The 15,636-nt window shown below is 46.9% G+C and overlaps 1 protein-coding gene across 1 annotated transcript in view; it reads right to left on the minus strand.

Annotated features, from left to right (window-relative positions):
• Nucleotides 1-15,636, minus strand: part of PAPPA2 (pappalysin 2) — an 853,188-nt gene that overhangs the window by 475,726 nt on the left and 361,826 nt on the right. The window contains exons 4-5 of the mRNA XM_086956586.1: nucleotides 6,601-6,894; nucleotides 1,645-1,837 (exon numbers count right to left, since the gene is read on the minus strand). Of these exons, the coding sequence (XP_086812712.1) occupies nucleotides 1,645-1,837; nucleotides 6,601-6,894 (487 nt within the window). The remainder of the gene's footprint in view (nucleotides 1-1,644; nucleotides 1,838-6,600; nucleotides 6,895-15,636) is intronic.

Here is a 15,636-nt window from a genome sequence, read left to right on the forward strand (position 1 = left end):
TGTTTTTGTTGTATTTATCTAAGTGGTTTTAAGAACAAAAACGAAAAAAGATTTTTATTAAGGAGAGATAAACTTCCCAGCACTCTGATCACTGAAAAATGGATCCCAGGTGACACCCTCTATAATTCTGCCCAGGTAGTCGTTTGCTAGACATTTGAGATTAAGTGCATCAAAGTCAGTTTATCAAGATTGCTGCATGGCTGTCTGCCCACTCTTCTGACTGGACTCTTCCAGCTTATCAGAGCGTTCACACTACTTGCCGGCGAATGTCAGGGTGCATGGCTCCAATCTGTACCTTTCTCATGTCAGCACCTTTCTGTAGCTTCAAGAAGCTCGTCTGTACACGGTGGAACAGCTTCCCCACACCTACAGTCCTCCTACATTACACTGCAGATTGTGAACATCTCGTCACCAAAGTGTTGGGGCTGAAAGGAGGGCCTTTTCATTGATGAGTCTCTATTGACATGTGCAGGAAGTACAACGTTCTTAATTTCAGGTTATACCCCAATTACACAACTGCCCATAGCTCTTTTAAAGAATCCACCCTCCCCCACCCCCCGAAACTAGAAGGCTCTTTGTGCACCACATAGACACCAAAATGACATGTGCCATAGTGCTTAATGCCCACACAACAATAGTACACACACCTCAAACTACACCTTCCATACCCAGCACTGTACCAGCCTGCCCATAGTGCCCTAGAGCTCTGTACTACCTCATCTTCCTGCATTTGGTACCCAGAACTGGATGATCCTGTCCTCATTGAAGAGCAGCTCTCTGACCTCATCTTTATCATTGCAGTGGATATGGAGACAGCCAGGGATGTTGATGTGTGATGGTTGCACCAGCATTCACATAAGCAGTTCTAACATTTGTGTGGCATGATAGCAACTTTGGCGCCTATGTGCCATTTGCTATAGTTCCGCAAGTTCGCATTAACTGGAGGCATGGTGATCTATAAGTATGTCGAAACTACTGGTTAATCATTCTTATATATGATTATTTGGAAGAACATGCATTGGTGGCCCCTCCATTGGGGCGGAGGAGCGCCACCCCCCCTTGCCACCTCCTTCCTTCGGCCCGCCCCGCCACTTTGGCAGGGGATGGGTCGCTACTGAGAACATGATGTGCTCGATGCAGCTTTGGGTCCGTCTCATGTACTCTGCATATGGATGTGTGTGCCACAGGACTTGTTTCATTCTGCTGGGATAAATATTGTACTACGGATTATTGATCCTCAGGATATCATGGTACAAGAATATCAATGACAGAATATCGAAAGGTAGGTTCATATATGGAAGTATAGATATACTATTCCTAATGCCACATGTACGTACCTTGAAGATGTGTACCTCTTAGGTACATATTTTAGGAGTTAATTATGGAAATTGCAGCATTACCAATTGATATTTTTTTTAAATACTTTGTCCTCAATATTGTGTCCCATCAATATTCGGGGGTCGATATTCAGGGTGCACCCATGGTGTGCACATTTGTTCATTGGCCACATGAGGTGGACGTTTGGTTGAACAGCACTGTTAGCCAGTCACATGCTGTGAATGCCTGGCTGTGCTAGAAGAGGGCTGAGACAGATGGATGCTTTGAACTGAACGATATGAACATTTAGATGTTGGCCATGCCTACCTTTCATATAGAACACCGCTGATAGGAGGCAGCCAATGGATGGAGACGGAATCCTGACACTGTCCAATCACCACGGGAGGCATAGGGATAGGGGCAGGCTTTCGACTTGGACTCCACTTCTGGTAAACAAGATCTAAGTAGCAGTGCATCCGGGCAACTTGGTTTGGAGTAAAGCTGTCCGTGCAGCCGTCATCTGAAAGCGGAAGCAGAGATGGCAGAGAGGCCGGAGAGGAGATGGGGAGAAAAAGGGAGCAAGGGAGGGTCAGAGAGGGAAGAGTGTGGTAAGAAAGAGCAACAAGCATTTGCAATGCAATCGGTCTCACCTTTGGGACCTTATATTTATTTAGCTATGCAACACATTAGCCTGGGTGCTGAAACATCTACTGTTCTTTAACATGGAGGGAAAGTAAGCACCAAACTTTGTGACATGCCAGGTATGGGAACACATGAAGAGAAATAGTGCCTTTCAGCAGAAAAATGTATAGTCCAAATCTGTTTTTAATATAAAATCAGGGCCTTCTGTGGTCATATCACTGAAAATACAAGATTTGAAAAAAATATTATTGTCTACGGATGCTTGTAGAAGACAATTTCTATGGACTGGAATCTAGAGGATGCTAAAGTGATTCTGGTATTTTACTGACCTCTGCTGGTCGTTTTCTATCAAAAAGTTAAGTAGAGGCAGTTGCCAGAAAAATTAAAAAAAGAAAGTCCCACTGCAGAAAGCAATTCTGGTATTTTACTGACCTCTGCTGATCGTTTTCTATCAAGACAGTTAAATAGAGACAATTGAGCCGAAAAAAGTCCCTAAGCGGAAGCACACAAGTCCTAGGGATGATTTCCAGAGCCCACAAAGTACATACACAATACACATATAAGTATATAATAATAAGTATATGCTAAAGTATATACTAGCGGTCTCGAATGCTCAACCTAAAAAGGGTGATGGGGAGGAGTAAGGGAAGCAAAGGGTGTCAGAGAGGGAAGGAAGTGGTAAGAAGGTGCAAGCGGGAATATGAACAGGGGAAGGGTATGGTGAGCAAAGAAGGGCCATGGGGGAATGGGGCAGTGAGGAAAAAGGCGAGTAAGAGGGGACAAAAGGAGGGCCAAGTGGGGGACAGAAAGAGAGAGAGGAGGGAGAATGGAGTAAGAGTGGACACAGACAGATTGAAGGCAGAGAACGAGGGAGAGGTAAGGGAAGCAACGGGAAACAAAGGGGGAGGGAAGCAAGAGGAGGCAGAGAGACAAAGTAGGAGGGAGGAAAGGGGGATAGAGAGAGGAAAGCAGAGTGTGTTGGTGCAATTGGGAGCAGACAAAGAAGGAGAATGTAAGCAGGAAACAGGGGACAGAGAGAGAGGGGGAAGCAAGGAGAGGAAGTAGAGAAGGAAGTTGACCCAGAGGGATCTGAGGGAGGGAGAAAAGGAGTGGGTTAAGAGGGTTAGGGAGAGGGGGCATAAGGGGGAACGAGAGAGGACAGAGATGGAGGGGTAAGGGAGAGCATGAGGGGATAGAGAGAAAGAGAGCAGCAAGGATGGGGTGAACAGGGGCAGAGAGAGGGGGAGTAATTTAAAGAGTGAAAGTGAAAGGCAAAAGATGAGAGACAGGGAATTGTATAGAAAAGGGCAGAGACACTGCAGGGGAAGTGACCGTAAGAGAGAGCAGACAGCGGGAAAGATGCAGTAGGTACAACGAGGGATATGGGACGAGGAATGGAAGCGTGAGGGCAAAGATGAGACAGCAGAGACAATAGGAAAAGAGACGGGGAAAGAGCAGTATACCGAGCGAGGAGCATGTGCGGAGGTGAAAGAGGGGTAGTGAGAGAGCAAGAGAGAAGCGCAGTAGAGCAAATGAGAGAGACGGGGAGACAACTGATAGAGGGTGGGCAAGTGAGAGCAAGCATGAAGAGTAGAAGAAGGAGAAAATATGAAGAGGGTAAAGGGCAACAGGAGAATAGCGCAAAGGAGGAAAAAGAGTGGAGGTTACTTAAAAAGAAGCATCAGGAATGAAAAGTGGAGGGGCAGAGATGGGAAAAAAGAAGGCGGAGAGAGAGAGTGAGAGAGGTTTGCCACAAGTATATCAGTATGGATGAGATGGGAGGGAACACATAAACATGGGGTCAAACAGACATCACGAGCAGAGGGTGGTCACGGGAAGGAGATAGACAGAGACGTGATTAGGGTACAAGGCAGGGTGATCAGCCTTTTACACCATCCTTACAAATGCACACAAGACCCGGCCAGTACTCATAGCAGCTCCACCCCATCCTAACGACCCTGCGAAACATGCAAACCACTGCTGACCATGCCCCAGAGGCCTGACGTCTAGCATCCCTCACCCGCCTCTACCTGAGCTCTCAGCAGAGAGACCTAGGATGCAGGGGCCCCAGCATTATAAAGAAAGAGGGAGTCCAGGCTGTAAATGCTGAAGAAGTTAAATGGTGACGTTGAACCGCCATCGTCTCCCTTAAGGCACCGCCCTTTATAGACATACCAAGTATTGCCTGATATCATAGAACAGAACTGATTTCTTTACCCTCAAAGACACACGGAAATTATAAAAAAAATTAAATGATGCCCAAAAATGACAACTTTGCCCCCCTGGGTTCAGAATGTAAACTTAGCTTAGTTAATTCTAGCGTCGGATTGGTAACAAGGGCACTCGGGCAATGCCCGAGGTGCCGGTGTTCAGTTCCAGCTGTGGGCTGCTTTTTTGAGCAGCCTGTGAGCGATTTGGCGGTTTCTGCGTTGCTTGGATGCTGCCAGCAGCCCAGTGGGTGCCTGAGTGGCCTTTCTGGAAGTAGATGGGCGTCCATCCCTTTTATCAAAAGGCAAAGGTGTCACTCCCTTTCCCATTAACATATGCATAATGAACGGGGGCAGGGGGCCGGAGCAAAAGTGGCCTCACTTGTACTCCGGTGTGTTTCACCAGTGTAAGCTAATCCGTGCATTTTTTTTACCCACCCCTTTTTTTTTTTAATAAAACTTAGAAATATGCAATTGTGGGCCACTTTTTTTTAGCGGGCCCGGGCCGATTTCTAATCCCAATCCAACCCTGCTTGATTTATGGAAAACCATTTAACATTTTGGGCCAGATGTATTAACTTACAGGCACATGCATCAAGGTAGGATTTTGTGAGTCCTTAACCCCTTGGGCGCGGCCGCGATTCTGCGCCTGTGCGGCACATTCCGATCGCGGGTGCGGTCATGACGGCCGGGAGCCGTCATCAGCACACGGGCACTGTGGGCCATGACGGCTCCCGGCCGTCATCAGCATGGAAGGGGTTAATTGCGATAATTAAGGAATCGCAATTAAGGTCCCACAAAAGCCTATGCATGTAGGAATCGCTATAAAAATAGCGATTCCTACACATTCCTTATTTGCGACTCGCAAATTGCGAGTCACAAATAAGGATTGGCTTCCTATTCATTCCTATGGGCCTACAGGCCCATAGCAATGAATGGGAAATTGCATGTGCTAGTTGCGAGTACCAATAGGTCCTCACAAATTGCGTATGCAATTTCAGGGTGCAAGGGTATCAAAAGGACACCCTGTTGCACCCCTTGAAATTGTTCTGTGTACATATGTTGCTCACACACATGCCCTAAGGGCATGTCTGTACGCAACATGAAACTTTGAAAAATGCACAAAAGTGAATTTTTCAAAGTTTTTGCAAATTACCATGAAGTTCAACTTCAGGGTAATTTGCGCCCCCTATTAGCGAAATCGCTATTCTCAAGTGGTTCTTGCATTGCATTTAAGGAATAGCAAATTGCAATTCCTTAAATGCAATCTCAATTTGAAAACTCGTAAATAATTGCGATTTTTTAAAGTGTGAGTGGCAAGTTGTTTCATGCATTGCAAAAGCTAATTTTGCGATCGCAAATGGCTGATTTTTGCGATTCGCACTGTTTGCGATCTTAAATAACTTTGATGCATGTGCCTGTTAGTATTTTGTGAGTCCCTATTAACAAATTTTACTGATTTGTTATTATAGACTCACAAAATGCAATGTATGTATGATTCACAAAAAGAATTGTGAATCTATGTAGGATTCACAAAAAGAATTATGAATCCTACACATTCCTTATTTGCGACTCGCAAATTGCAAGTCGGAAATATGGAATGGCCTTCCATTCATTTCTATGGCCCTAGAGGCATCCAATTTCAAGGGTGCAAGGGTGCCAAAAGGACACCCTGTTGCACCCCTGAAATATGCATATGTGCACATGTGGCGCACATACATGCCCTAAGAGCATGTATGTGCGCCACATGACACTTAGAAAAATGCAAAAATGTGCATTTTTCTAAGGATTTTCAGTTTACCACCAACTTGAAGTGCGTGGTAAACTGCGATTCCTTAAGGCAGGGTTGCAATTTGAAAAGCGTTTCCTGCATTTAGAGAATTGCAAATTGCTATTCTCTAAATGCATTCGCAAAATAGGCAATTACGAATATTGCGATTCCCTATTTTGCGCATGCCTTTTGGGATGATACATCCCAAAAGGCTTTTTCTCATTCGCAAATGGGCCAATTCTGCTAATTGGATCGTTTGCGAATGGGAAAACGCTTGATACATCTGGCCCTATATCTTATTTATTTACCCATTATTAGGCAAACATTAATATTTTATTTGCCACATAGTAGAGTAGAATACATTCCACCATTGGATCCTTGTCCTGATTACGCACTTCCTCAGGAAATCAAAGGATCGTTTATTGGAACACAATTCTAAATCAGGTCGATAATGCTTGCTCACTTACTCTCGTACATCCCTAGATGGCATGTGATACTGGAAACTGGTATATTATTTAACCTGTGTACTGGTGTATACTTTGAGGATGGCTTACGTGGTTTCTAACTTATATATTCTGTCCCCATGTGGTTTTAGAACCTCTACTGTCATCAGAGTGTCACCAATGAAAATCGGGGTGCACACGCTGCGTGTCCTCAGCTCACCTGTGTAGCTCATGTAGTTGTTGTAGGGTGTCCCAGAGAAGAGGGCATGCTCACAGGTATCATTGGCATGGTCCGGATCCCTACAGAGCTTGCTCTTTGGCGTGGGGGCGGTGTCGGCGCAGAGGTCCCCGGTCTCCATGGAGGGCACAGTCTCGCGGCAAGGGTCGTCGCAGGACTCCCGTTCACTCACTCCTTTGAAGACGTGGTAGAGGCCAAGGACGTGGCCTACCTCGTGGATCATGGTGTTAGTGTGGCCAGGCACGCCATAGTATGCAGGGTTCAAGACCACTCCGCCTGTAAACGAAGCAGAAATCAAATTGTAATGGATGGCATACATCAAAGCTGCAAGGAAGAGCAGAGAAGAGTTATAGCAGTAGGGGTGTGCAAAATTTAAATAATTTGCTTTAGCATAATTTCGGCAAAATTACATGAAATTACGCTTAATTATGAGAAATGCAAACTCATTTTCCACTATATTTTACTGTAAAATGTTGCCTTGCATCAATTTTGCCACAAGGATTCTTTAAATAGCAGCACCGCAAAGAACAGCCACCCGCATGCTGTTGTTCTCCTGCATTTGGAGTAATATTATTTAATGTCAATTTTTACCCTGTTGTTACGTAAACTAGAATTATGGTGTAATTTCAAGAATTTCGTAAGCATTGCACAAAATTCCTGAAATTTCAAGAATAACGCTGCTATAATTTAATTCCACCCAAACCTAGTTAGAAGGTAATTTACAATACACTGTTACAGTATGAACTAAAAAGAATTTTCCCATGAGGAATGATATAGAAGGACATGATTACTGTAGGTTTGCTCTAACTTATGTGCACTTTGTTGATCAGGGCAGGGACTAGGCATGCATAGGGGCCTCGTGCTTTTCAGTAGAAATAATGGGACACGGACACAAGGCTGCTCTGGTCGGACCGGAAGTCTCGAGCGACCTCCGACCATTTATTTATAGCCTTCAGGCCACGCCTGGCCTGAAGGTGCAACAATGTGTGGAAGTGGTTCCGGGGCTCAGCCGAGACCCTCGGACCACTAGAACGTTACATCCCTTCCCAAATTAGTTCTTGTTTCTCAAAGTTCAACGTTGCTCATGAATCATACGCAAAGTCCGCCAGTTTCTGACTGGGCCTGGGGTTTGGCCTCAGATGGTACATGTTTCTTCCTCTCGCTGGGGCTATTGCTTGCATCGGGGATTGCGCTGGTGATGTTGCAGTCGCCGGAGTCTTATCCCCTTCATGTTGTGCTACTTGGGTATGATTCTCGTGTTGATCAGTGAGCATAATGTCCATGTAGCTTTCAAGGCCTCCTTCATCTGCTGTTGACGTTGCAGGGATCCGCTTGAACCAGGATATGTTGCGGGTTACTTCTTCTCCATTTCTCTGCGCGGTGATTGCGGTGCCTTTCGTGGTCTTGATGACCCAGGGGTCGGGTTCATATGGTGTTCTGAACTTGCCTCCCGGCCGTCGGGTTCTCAGCAACACTGTGTCACCTGGTGCTAGTGTTCGACTACGTGTTCTCCTCTTTTTATTTGCTCTGTCGTTGTTTACTCTCCTCCTCCTTTGGGTTTCTTCGGGTTTGTACTGCTCTGCTGTCCATCCATCGGTCATCGGGAGACTATCCTGTCGGTTTCCTGCAAACATCAATGACCACGGTGTTATTTGTGTTGTGCTGTGTGGCGTACTTCTGTTTTCACCGAGGAAGTGTTGTAACGCTTTTTCTGGGTCACTCTCCTCTATTCCGGCTATTCTCAGCACTTTGTTGATGGTCCGCATGAATCTCTCGGCTTCACCATTCGCCTGCGGCCACTGCGGTGTTATGCGATGATGTTTGATTCCTAAGTTCTTCAAGAATTCATGAAATTCACCTCCCTGAAATGGGGGCCCATTGTCCGTTTTGAGTATCTGGGGGCGTCCAAACATGGCGAACACTTTGTCTAAGATGGGCTGGACGTTCTTGAAACTGGTGGATTCCACTAGCTCCACAATAGGATACTTGGAAAATGAGTCTATGAGCACGACTGTTGTACGCCCATCGGGGAAGCTCCCAAAGTCCATGCTAACCCATGACCATGGTGTTGGGGCATGTTCTTCAGTGACAATGGGTGCCGGAGTTTCCTGGTTGCTGGTGAGTTGGCATGCTCGGCAGTTCTTTACTAGGGTGTCAATGCTGACGTCCATTTCTGGAAACCACACTTTTTCCCTCATTCGACTCTTCATCCTTCGTATTCCTTGGTGCCCCGCATGTGCCAACGTGGTGGCGTGCTCTTGCAGACTTAGGGGTATCACTATGCGGCGTCCCCTGAGGACTAGTCCATTTTCAGCCATGCTAAGCTCGTTGTGGATCTTCCATATGTGTCCTAATCTGGTGCGATCGACTTCTGGCCAGTCATGGTTGTCCTTCAGAAATCCTTGCCACGTTCCAGATTGGATGGTATTTGTCACCTTCTGTAGTACCTTGTCTTGGCGGTAGTGTTCCAGTATCAATGGGATTGACATGGCTTGGGGGCACGCGCTCTGTGCTAGAAGGTTGATTTCTTCCTCAAACAGCGTTTCTTCCTCCCCTGATTCCATGGTCTCCGCTGCTGGATGACGGGATAGGAAATCCGCTGGATTCTTTTCTCCTGGCCGGTAAACAAGGTCCATGTGGTACTGTTGTACTTGGATTGCCCACCTCTCGATTCTGGGAGGTGGATGTGGGGCGGTTCCTCTGAAAAGAGGTATTAACGGCTGGTGATCGGTGACTAGTCGGAAAGGGCACCCGGCCACATATAGATGGAAATGGTTGCAGGCCCATTTTACTGCCAGTGCCTCCCTCTCGATTTGTGAGTAGCGAGCTTCGGTGGCCGTCAGCGCCTTGCTGGCAAATGCTAAGGGTGTCCATACCCCCGGCTCTGCTTCTTGAGTGAGTAGGGCCCCAAGCCCTACTGGGCTGGCATCGACTAGGATTTCAGTTTTTCTGGCTGTGTCAAAGTATGCAAGAGTCGTTGTGTCTAACAGTGCTGCCTTGATTTTTGCAAACGCTTGCTCCTCTTCGGAAACCCCACTTCCATGGTGCATCCTTCTTGGTTAGGGCACGGAGCGGCTCTGCGATTGTTGCGAGCCCAGGAATGAAACGTGCACAGTACTGCGCCATCCCTAGGAAGCTCCTCACCTCAGACGCTGTCAATGGGGCTGGTGCATGCTTGATGGCATGTGACTTGCGTGGATCTACTTTCACTCCTTGGTTATCAAAGATGTATCCAAAGAACTCCACTGTCTTTTGGAAGAATTTGCATTTCTCTCGGTGTAGTGTGACACCGTGTTCTGAAAGTCGTTTCAGTGTTGCACGTAACCTCTGGTGGTGTTCCTCGCTGGTTTTTGAATGGATGAGGATGTCATCGCTGACATTTAGTACCCCTTGTAGTCCGGATAGCACCTCTTTGATCGTGTTCTGAAATATTTCGGCAGCTGACGAGATGCCAAAATTCAAGCGTTTATACCTTCGCAGCCCAAGATGCGTGGAGAATGTCGTTATATATCTGCTTTCTTCTGCCAGCCGGAGTTGGTGGTATCCGGCGTTAAGATCAAGTTTAGAGAACCACTGGGCTCCGTTGAGGTCTGCTAAAATGTCATCTACTGTCGGTGTGAGGTGTCGTTCACGTTTGATGGCCTTGTTAGGCATGCGCATGTCTATGCAGATGCGGATTTTCCCTGGTTGGCGGGGTTTTTCGGCGATCACCATCGGTGAAACCCACGGGGTAGGGCCAGTGACTTTCTCAATCACGTCTTGTTGTTCTAGCTTCTCTAGCTCATCCTCCACCGCTGTTCTGAGATGGAATGGTATCCGCCTGTGCCGGAGAGCGATGGGCTGTACTGTCTTATCGATATGTAGTTTTATTGGCGGTCTCTTGATCATGCCTAAGCCTTGAAATAGGGTTGGGAGTTGCAGTAACAGTTCGTCAACTTGAGTGCTCTTGACAGCGTTGGCGAACGCGATGAGCTGTAGGTCTTCCGCCGTGTGGCTGCCGACGAGGAGGTCTGCCTCTCTGTCTACCACGTGGAATGTTGTGGTTACTTCGTGTTCTTCTGCCTTCAATTGGACCACCATTTTGCCTCGCAGCGGAAGTGGCTCTTTCCCGCCATATGTGAATATGCGGACCTTTGACGGAATCAGTCTTGGCTTTGGGTTTAAGTTCTTGTAATGCTGGATTCCCATGACGTTGACTGTTGCGCCAGTGTCAATTACTCCGACGGCTGGGGAACCGTCTATTAGGATGTGGCACTTAGGTTGTGGTCTTCGCCGCCGTTTTAGGTCACTCGTGAACGAGACGAGGTAGCATTCGTCGTCTTCCTCTTCAGATGAATCATCAAGTCTGTCGTACCGTCGGTATTGTGGCCTCATGTCTCGTGGCGATTGTCTCTCTTCTATTTCTAGTTGTCGGACTGCTCCAGACAGTGACTTCTTACTGGACGATCCTCGTCCTCTGGCTCTCCCTCGGCACACGCTAGAGAAGTGATTCGGGATCCCACAGTTTGAACAGGTCTTTCCACGTGCGGGACAGCTTTCTGCGTCATGTGCTTCTCGTCCACAGTATCCACACTGTGATTTCCTCTGCGTTCGGGTTGGCCATCGGCCTCTTCCGCTTCTTGAGGATGTTCTGATCGCGTCGACTCTTTCCGTCTTAACCGTCACTCCAGGGCTTGTGCTGGTGTTGAGTGCTGCCTCCATCGCAGATGATCGTACATCGGACAGTTCATGAGATCTTGCAAGTAGGAGGATCTCTTCTAACGTGATCTTGGGTTGTCTGAGGATCAGAGTCCTCAGTGGTTTGTTTCTGCATCCTTGAATCAGTTGGGCGGTGACTTCCTTGTTCTGATCGTCTTCGGTGCACGTGCTGACGAGTTCCCGCAGGCGAGCGTGGAATGCATCCATGGTTTCGCCCTCTCGTTGTCGAGACTGTCGAAACTTGAACCTTTCGTAATGTGGGTTTAGTTGAGGATCAAAATGCGCGTTGAGAGCTTGGACTGCTGCGTCATAGACATCAGATTCTCCTGTGTCCGGGAGATGCTTGAACACCTTGTATATCTCCTCACCTCCGAAGTGGATTAGCAGGGAGCGTTTCACTTCGTTGTCCTTCTCCCTCGTGGCTATGAAATAGTTGTTTAATCTCCCTAGCCATACAGCCCACCTGGGCGCGGCAGTTGAGGGGTCCGCTAGTCCACTGAAGGGTGGCAATGCCTGTACTTGAGCGTGTTGCGCATGTTGCAGGGGTGGAGGCTGTGCTGTGGTAGCCTGTTGTTGCACGGCATTGTTGCCCGGTGCTGCGGCTTGGTGCTGTACTGCATTGTTGTCTGGTTGGTTGGACATTTGGTTGGCGGCGTGTGGTGTTGCACGCTGTGTTGAAGTCTCACTTGTTTAATTTCAAGTTTGTTGCCAATGCTTGTTGGCTCGATGGGGTCTGTGGTGTTGTTCTTAATGTTGTCTTGCCAATGCTTGTTGGCTAGTGTGTGTATCACTCGTGATGGCGTTTGGCTTTGCCACTGCTTGTTTTTTTTTTTTTCTCGTTTGTCTGCTGTTTTAGCCTGTTGTGAGGGCGCGACCTTCCCTCGCTTATCGGCGGCTCTGCCGATGCTTCCTTTGGTTGTTGGGCCTGCGCTGGGCTTCACACGCGGTCTCTGCGTGTGCTCGGCTCTTCGTGGTGCCGGCTTGCGTGTGCGCATGCGCGGGGCTCTGTGGCGGCCTCCGCAGCGTTCTCGGGCTGCTTACCGGGCTTGGAGCTTCTGGTCGCCTCCTGTGCGGTCCTGGATGGGGACAGGTTCGCCGTCGGTCCTGGGAAGGACCCGTGTCCCGCTCGATGCTCCGCTCTCGAGCCTGCAGCAGACGTCGCGTTCAGGTAGGGACAGGGCTATCCCACCCTCGTCGCCAGTGTAGGTTTGCTCTAACTTATGTGCACTTTGTTGATCAGGGCAGGGACTAGGCATGCATAGGGGCCTCGTGCTTTTCAGTAGAAATAATGGGACACGGACACAAGGCTGCTCTGGTCGGACCGGAAGTCTCGAGCGACCTCCGACCATTTATTTATAGCCTTCAGGCCACGCCTGGCCTGAAGGTGCAACAATGTGTGGAAGTGGTTCCGGGGCTCAGCCGAGACCCTCGGACCACTAGAACGTTACAATTACCAACAAACCTCATTACAACTAGGTCACCCTTTCTAATCCCATGCGTTACCTTTCCTCAATCCAGTGCTTAATTTGAGCCAGTGGTTTCCGTTGCTCAGCACCAGTACTTAACCTCAGCACCTGCACTTAATTGTCATCACCACACTTATGACACTCTGCCACATGGTGGTGCTGCTCATCTTACTTGGAGATGAGCAGAACAACAGTTGTTTATGAATACAGTATACTATCAAAAAAACACTAATACCTGCCTCTCCAACCAACCCTTTAGCTTTGGGTTCCTGGAATAATATGAATTATTGCACTTGCAGGCGAGAGAGATGGTTAGTAGGTATTTTGGTAACGTCATAAGCAGTGATGCCCGGGCAATGGGTGGTGTATGCTGCAGTGTCCTCTTGGTCATGGCTCTGACACTTATTATTTTATCAATTAAGCACTGCCTCAATCAGCGGGGACAAGGAACTGTATCATGTCCAAATACTTTGCAGCAAACTTCAATACGACTTTATCCTTATTCCTTATCCCATTCCTTACAACATGCTCCCGGAGAAGGACCGGGGAAGCTAACAAGAACAGCAGTACAGGAAAAACTGAAAGATCACGTAAAAGAGTACCTCTTAAATCACTACCACTGGCCTGAATTTAGTTTAATTTATTGAGGGTATTTATTGAAGGGTAAACTTTGCTAACTGTTGGTCAACGGTGCAATGTTGCTTAACACAGGAAATTAGCAAACATCACAATGTCATAAAAAAAAACATTTGATAAAGTCTAAACAAGCACAGAGTAAATTCCCAACAAACAAAAAAACAGAGGATTAAAAGAGTTCCACAATACACCAGGATCTATAATGCTACCTGGGTAAAGAATAAGCCCTGCTAGAGGTTAAAGAATAACCTTCAAGAGGTATTTAAAGGTGGGCTACCCGGGATCTTGGTAATGGCTGGCCCATCAGCTGTCTTGTCAGAGATGTTTTAATCCATGGGAAATTGCGTAGGGCCCCAATCTTCTAAACTAGGATCTCATGAAAAGTGATGAGTTTTCTCTGTAAATCACCTCTATTTCACTATCTCAATCTCTTCCTACTTGGTTACCTACCTGCACCTCAGACTCTCTCTCTATACCCAATGTCATCTTAGGTTTTTGGGATCCCAGTCATGATATATATATTTGGCCGATTTCATCAGACATAATTTCTTATAATTTAACATATAATTCAATATTCTTTAGTATTTTGCAGACTTGAATTAGCAGAAAGTAGGCAATAAAATTCAAAGTTTTTTCCAAAAAGGGGGCCCCAAAATATTACTTGCCTAGGTCCATAAAAATCTTGGATCTATTAGAGGTAATGGTCCCTTATCACCCTGGACCTCCTGTCCTGTGACAGTAACCTGTCTCTTGGTGAGTCACCAAAATCTTTTGTATTTAGTAGGTGTCTCGGAGTAATGTCTGAGAACTCATTCGCCATGGAACGTCAGATTTTAACGTCAGATTCTACAAATTGTCAAACTTGCAATTACCAGTTGCTTTTAGCTAGAAATTTTACTTTTTCTCAGTCTTTTTGCCTGCAAACTTCCCTACTTAGGGCAATTGTCCTGTGAAAAATAGAATATTGCAATGCTATGAGCAGTGGTTGTCTGCTTAGAGCACACAGATTGCAGTGAGGGCAGCACATTATAGCTAGGGCAATTTCAACATTGAAACGCTAATCTTATGCTTTCCTTCTTTGCAGTTCTACAGAGCACAAGCACTCTTCTAACAAGTGGGTGTGTTGGTAGACCCTACTATGTGGATATGGTGCAAGTCAAACGCTTAATCAGTTATTGGACAAAAAAAGAATTGGCAACAGTCATTTAGCAAAGGTGGACCCGCATACTTACATATTAACAATCTCGACTTGAACTTTGTATGGCCTAGGACCTCAGACAAACATGTTAGGAAGGAAATAAATATCTGGCTAGTAGAGACCCTTGCAAGGAGCTATGGAAGTGGGCAGACATTCTTCTACAGTAGTGTAGGACAGCTGCAGCTCTGCATTCAGGCTTGAACAAAATGTTGTGATCAGACAGTCCTTGATCCAGAAGAGACCTGAGCGAGCTAGAGTTTCCATGGATATGCGAGCGGTTAATTCTACCCATTTATACGTTGACCTGCGAGGATGGACCTCAGATATGCTAAGAGTCAATTGGCTTAAGCATCATAAAATACACAGGCAAGGTACAGAGTTCAGAGGTTGCATGTAAGCAGATATTTCCTGAACAAGCCTAAGTGAGACCTTTCCCAATCCTCGTGATATCGCACAAGGGATTGTTTTAAAGATTCTTGAAAATCAAGGTTTATGTGCTAGGGTATTCTATCTTTAGATCACAGAGCCTCACATCTCCAGGAAATAAATCTTTGTCACACCGGTCTGTCGTGTCCCCTGACCTCAAGAAACACAGGAGACGGTAGGGCTTTTGCTTGCTTCTTTATTCTTGTTCTCAGTACATGCTTGGTGCCCCCGACCTCTTGCTCCGAGGTCCTGTTGCCAACTGACCCCTGGTCCCCTCCCCTGACTGGATGTGGTGTCTGGTGTCCCTTGTCCCCACCCTGTGCCCCAGGGTCATAGTGCCACTCTCAAGGCACGACATCTCCCCCTTTGTTGTGAACAAAAGAAAGAGAGAGAGAGAGAGAGAGAGAGAGAGAAAGAGAGAGAAAGAGAGAGAGAGATGCAGATGGAGATTGATATGTGCAAGACGAGCTCTCTCTTTACATCTCTGCAATCAGTCTCTTTGTCTTCTTGCACTCTCTTCTTGGTCGTTGTTCTCTGATGTCAGTTGGTTATTCTGTTGGTGCAGTGTCTTCACTCTGTTCTTCCTTTGGTGTC

The sequence above is a fragment of the Lissotriton vulgaris genome, chromosome 1_1 (assembly GCF_964263255.1).
Source record: "Lissotriton vulgaris chromosome 1_1, aLisVul1.2, whole genome shotgun sequence".
Classification (NCBI taxonomy): domain Eukaryota; kingdom Metazoa; phylum Chordata; class Amphibia; order Caudata; family Salamandridae; genus Lissotriton; species Lissotriton vulgaris.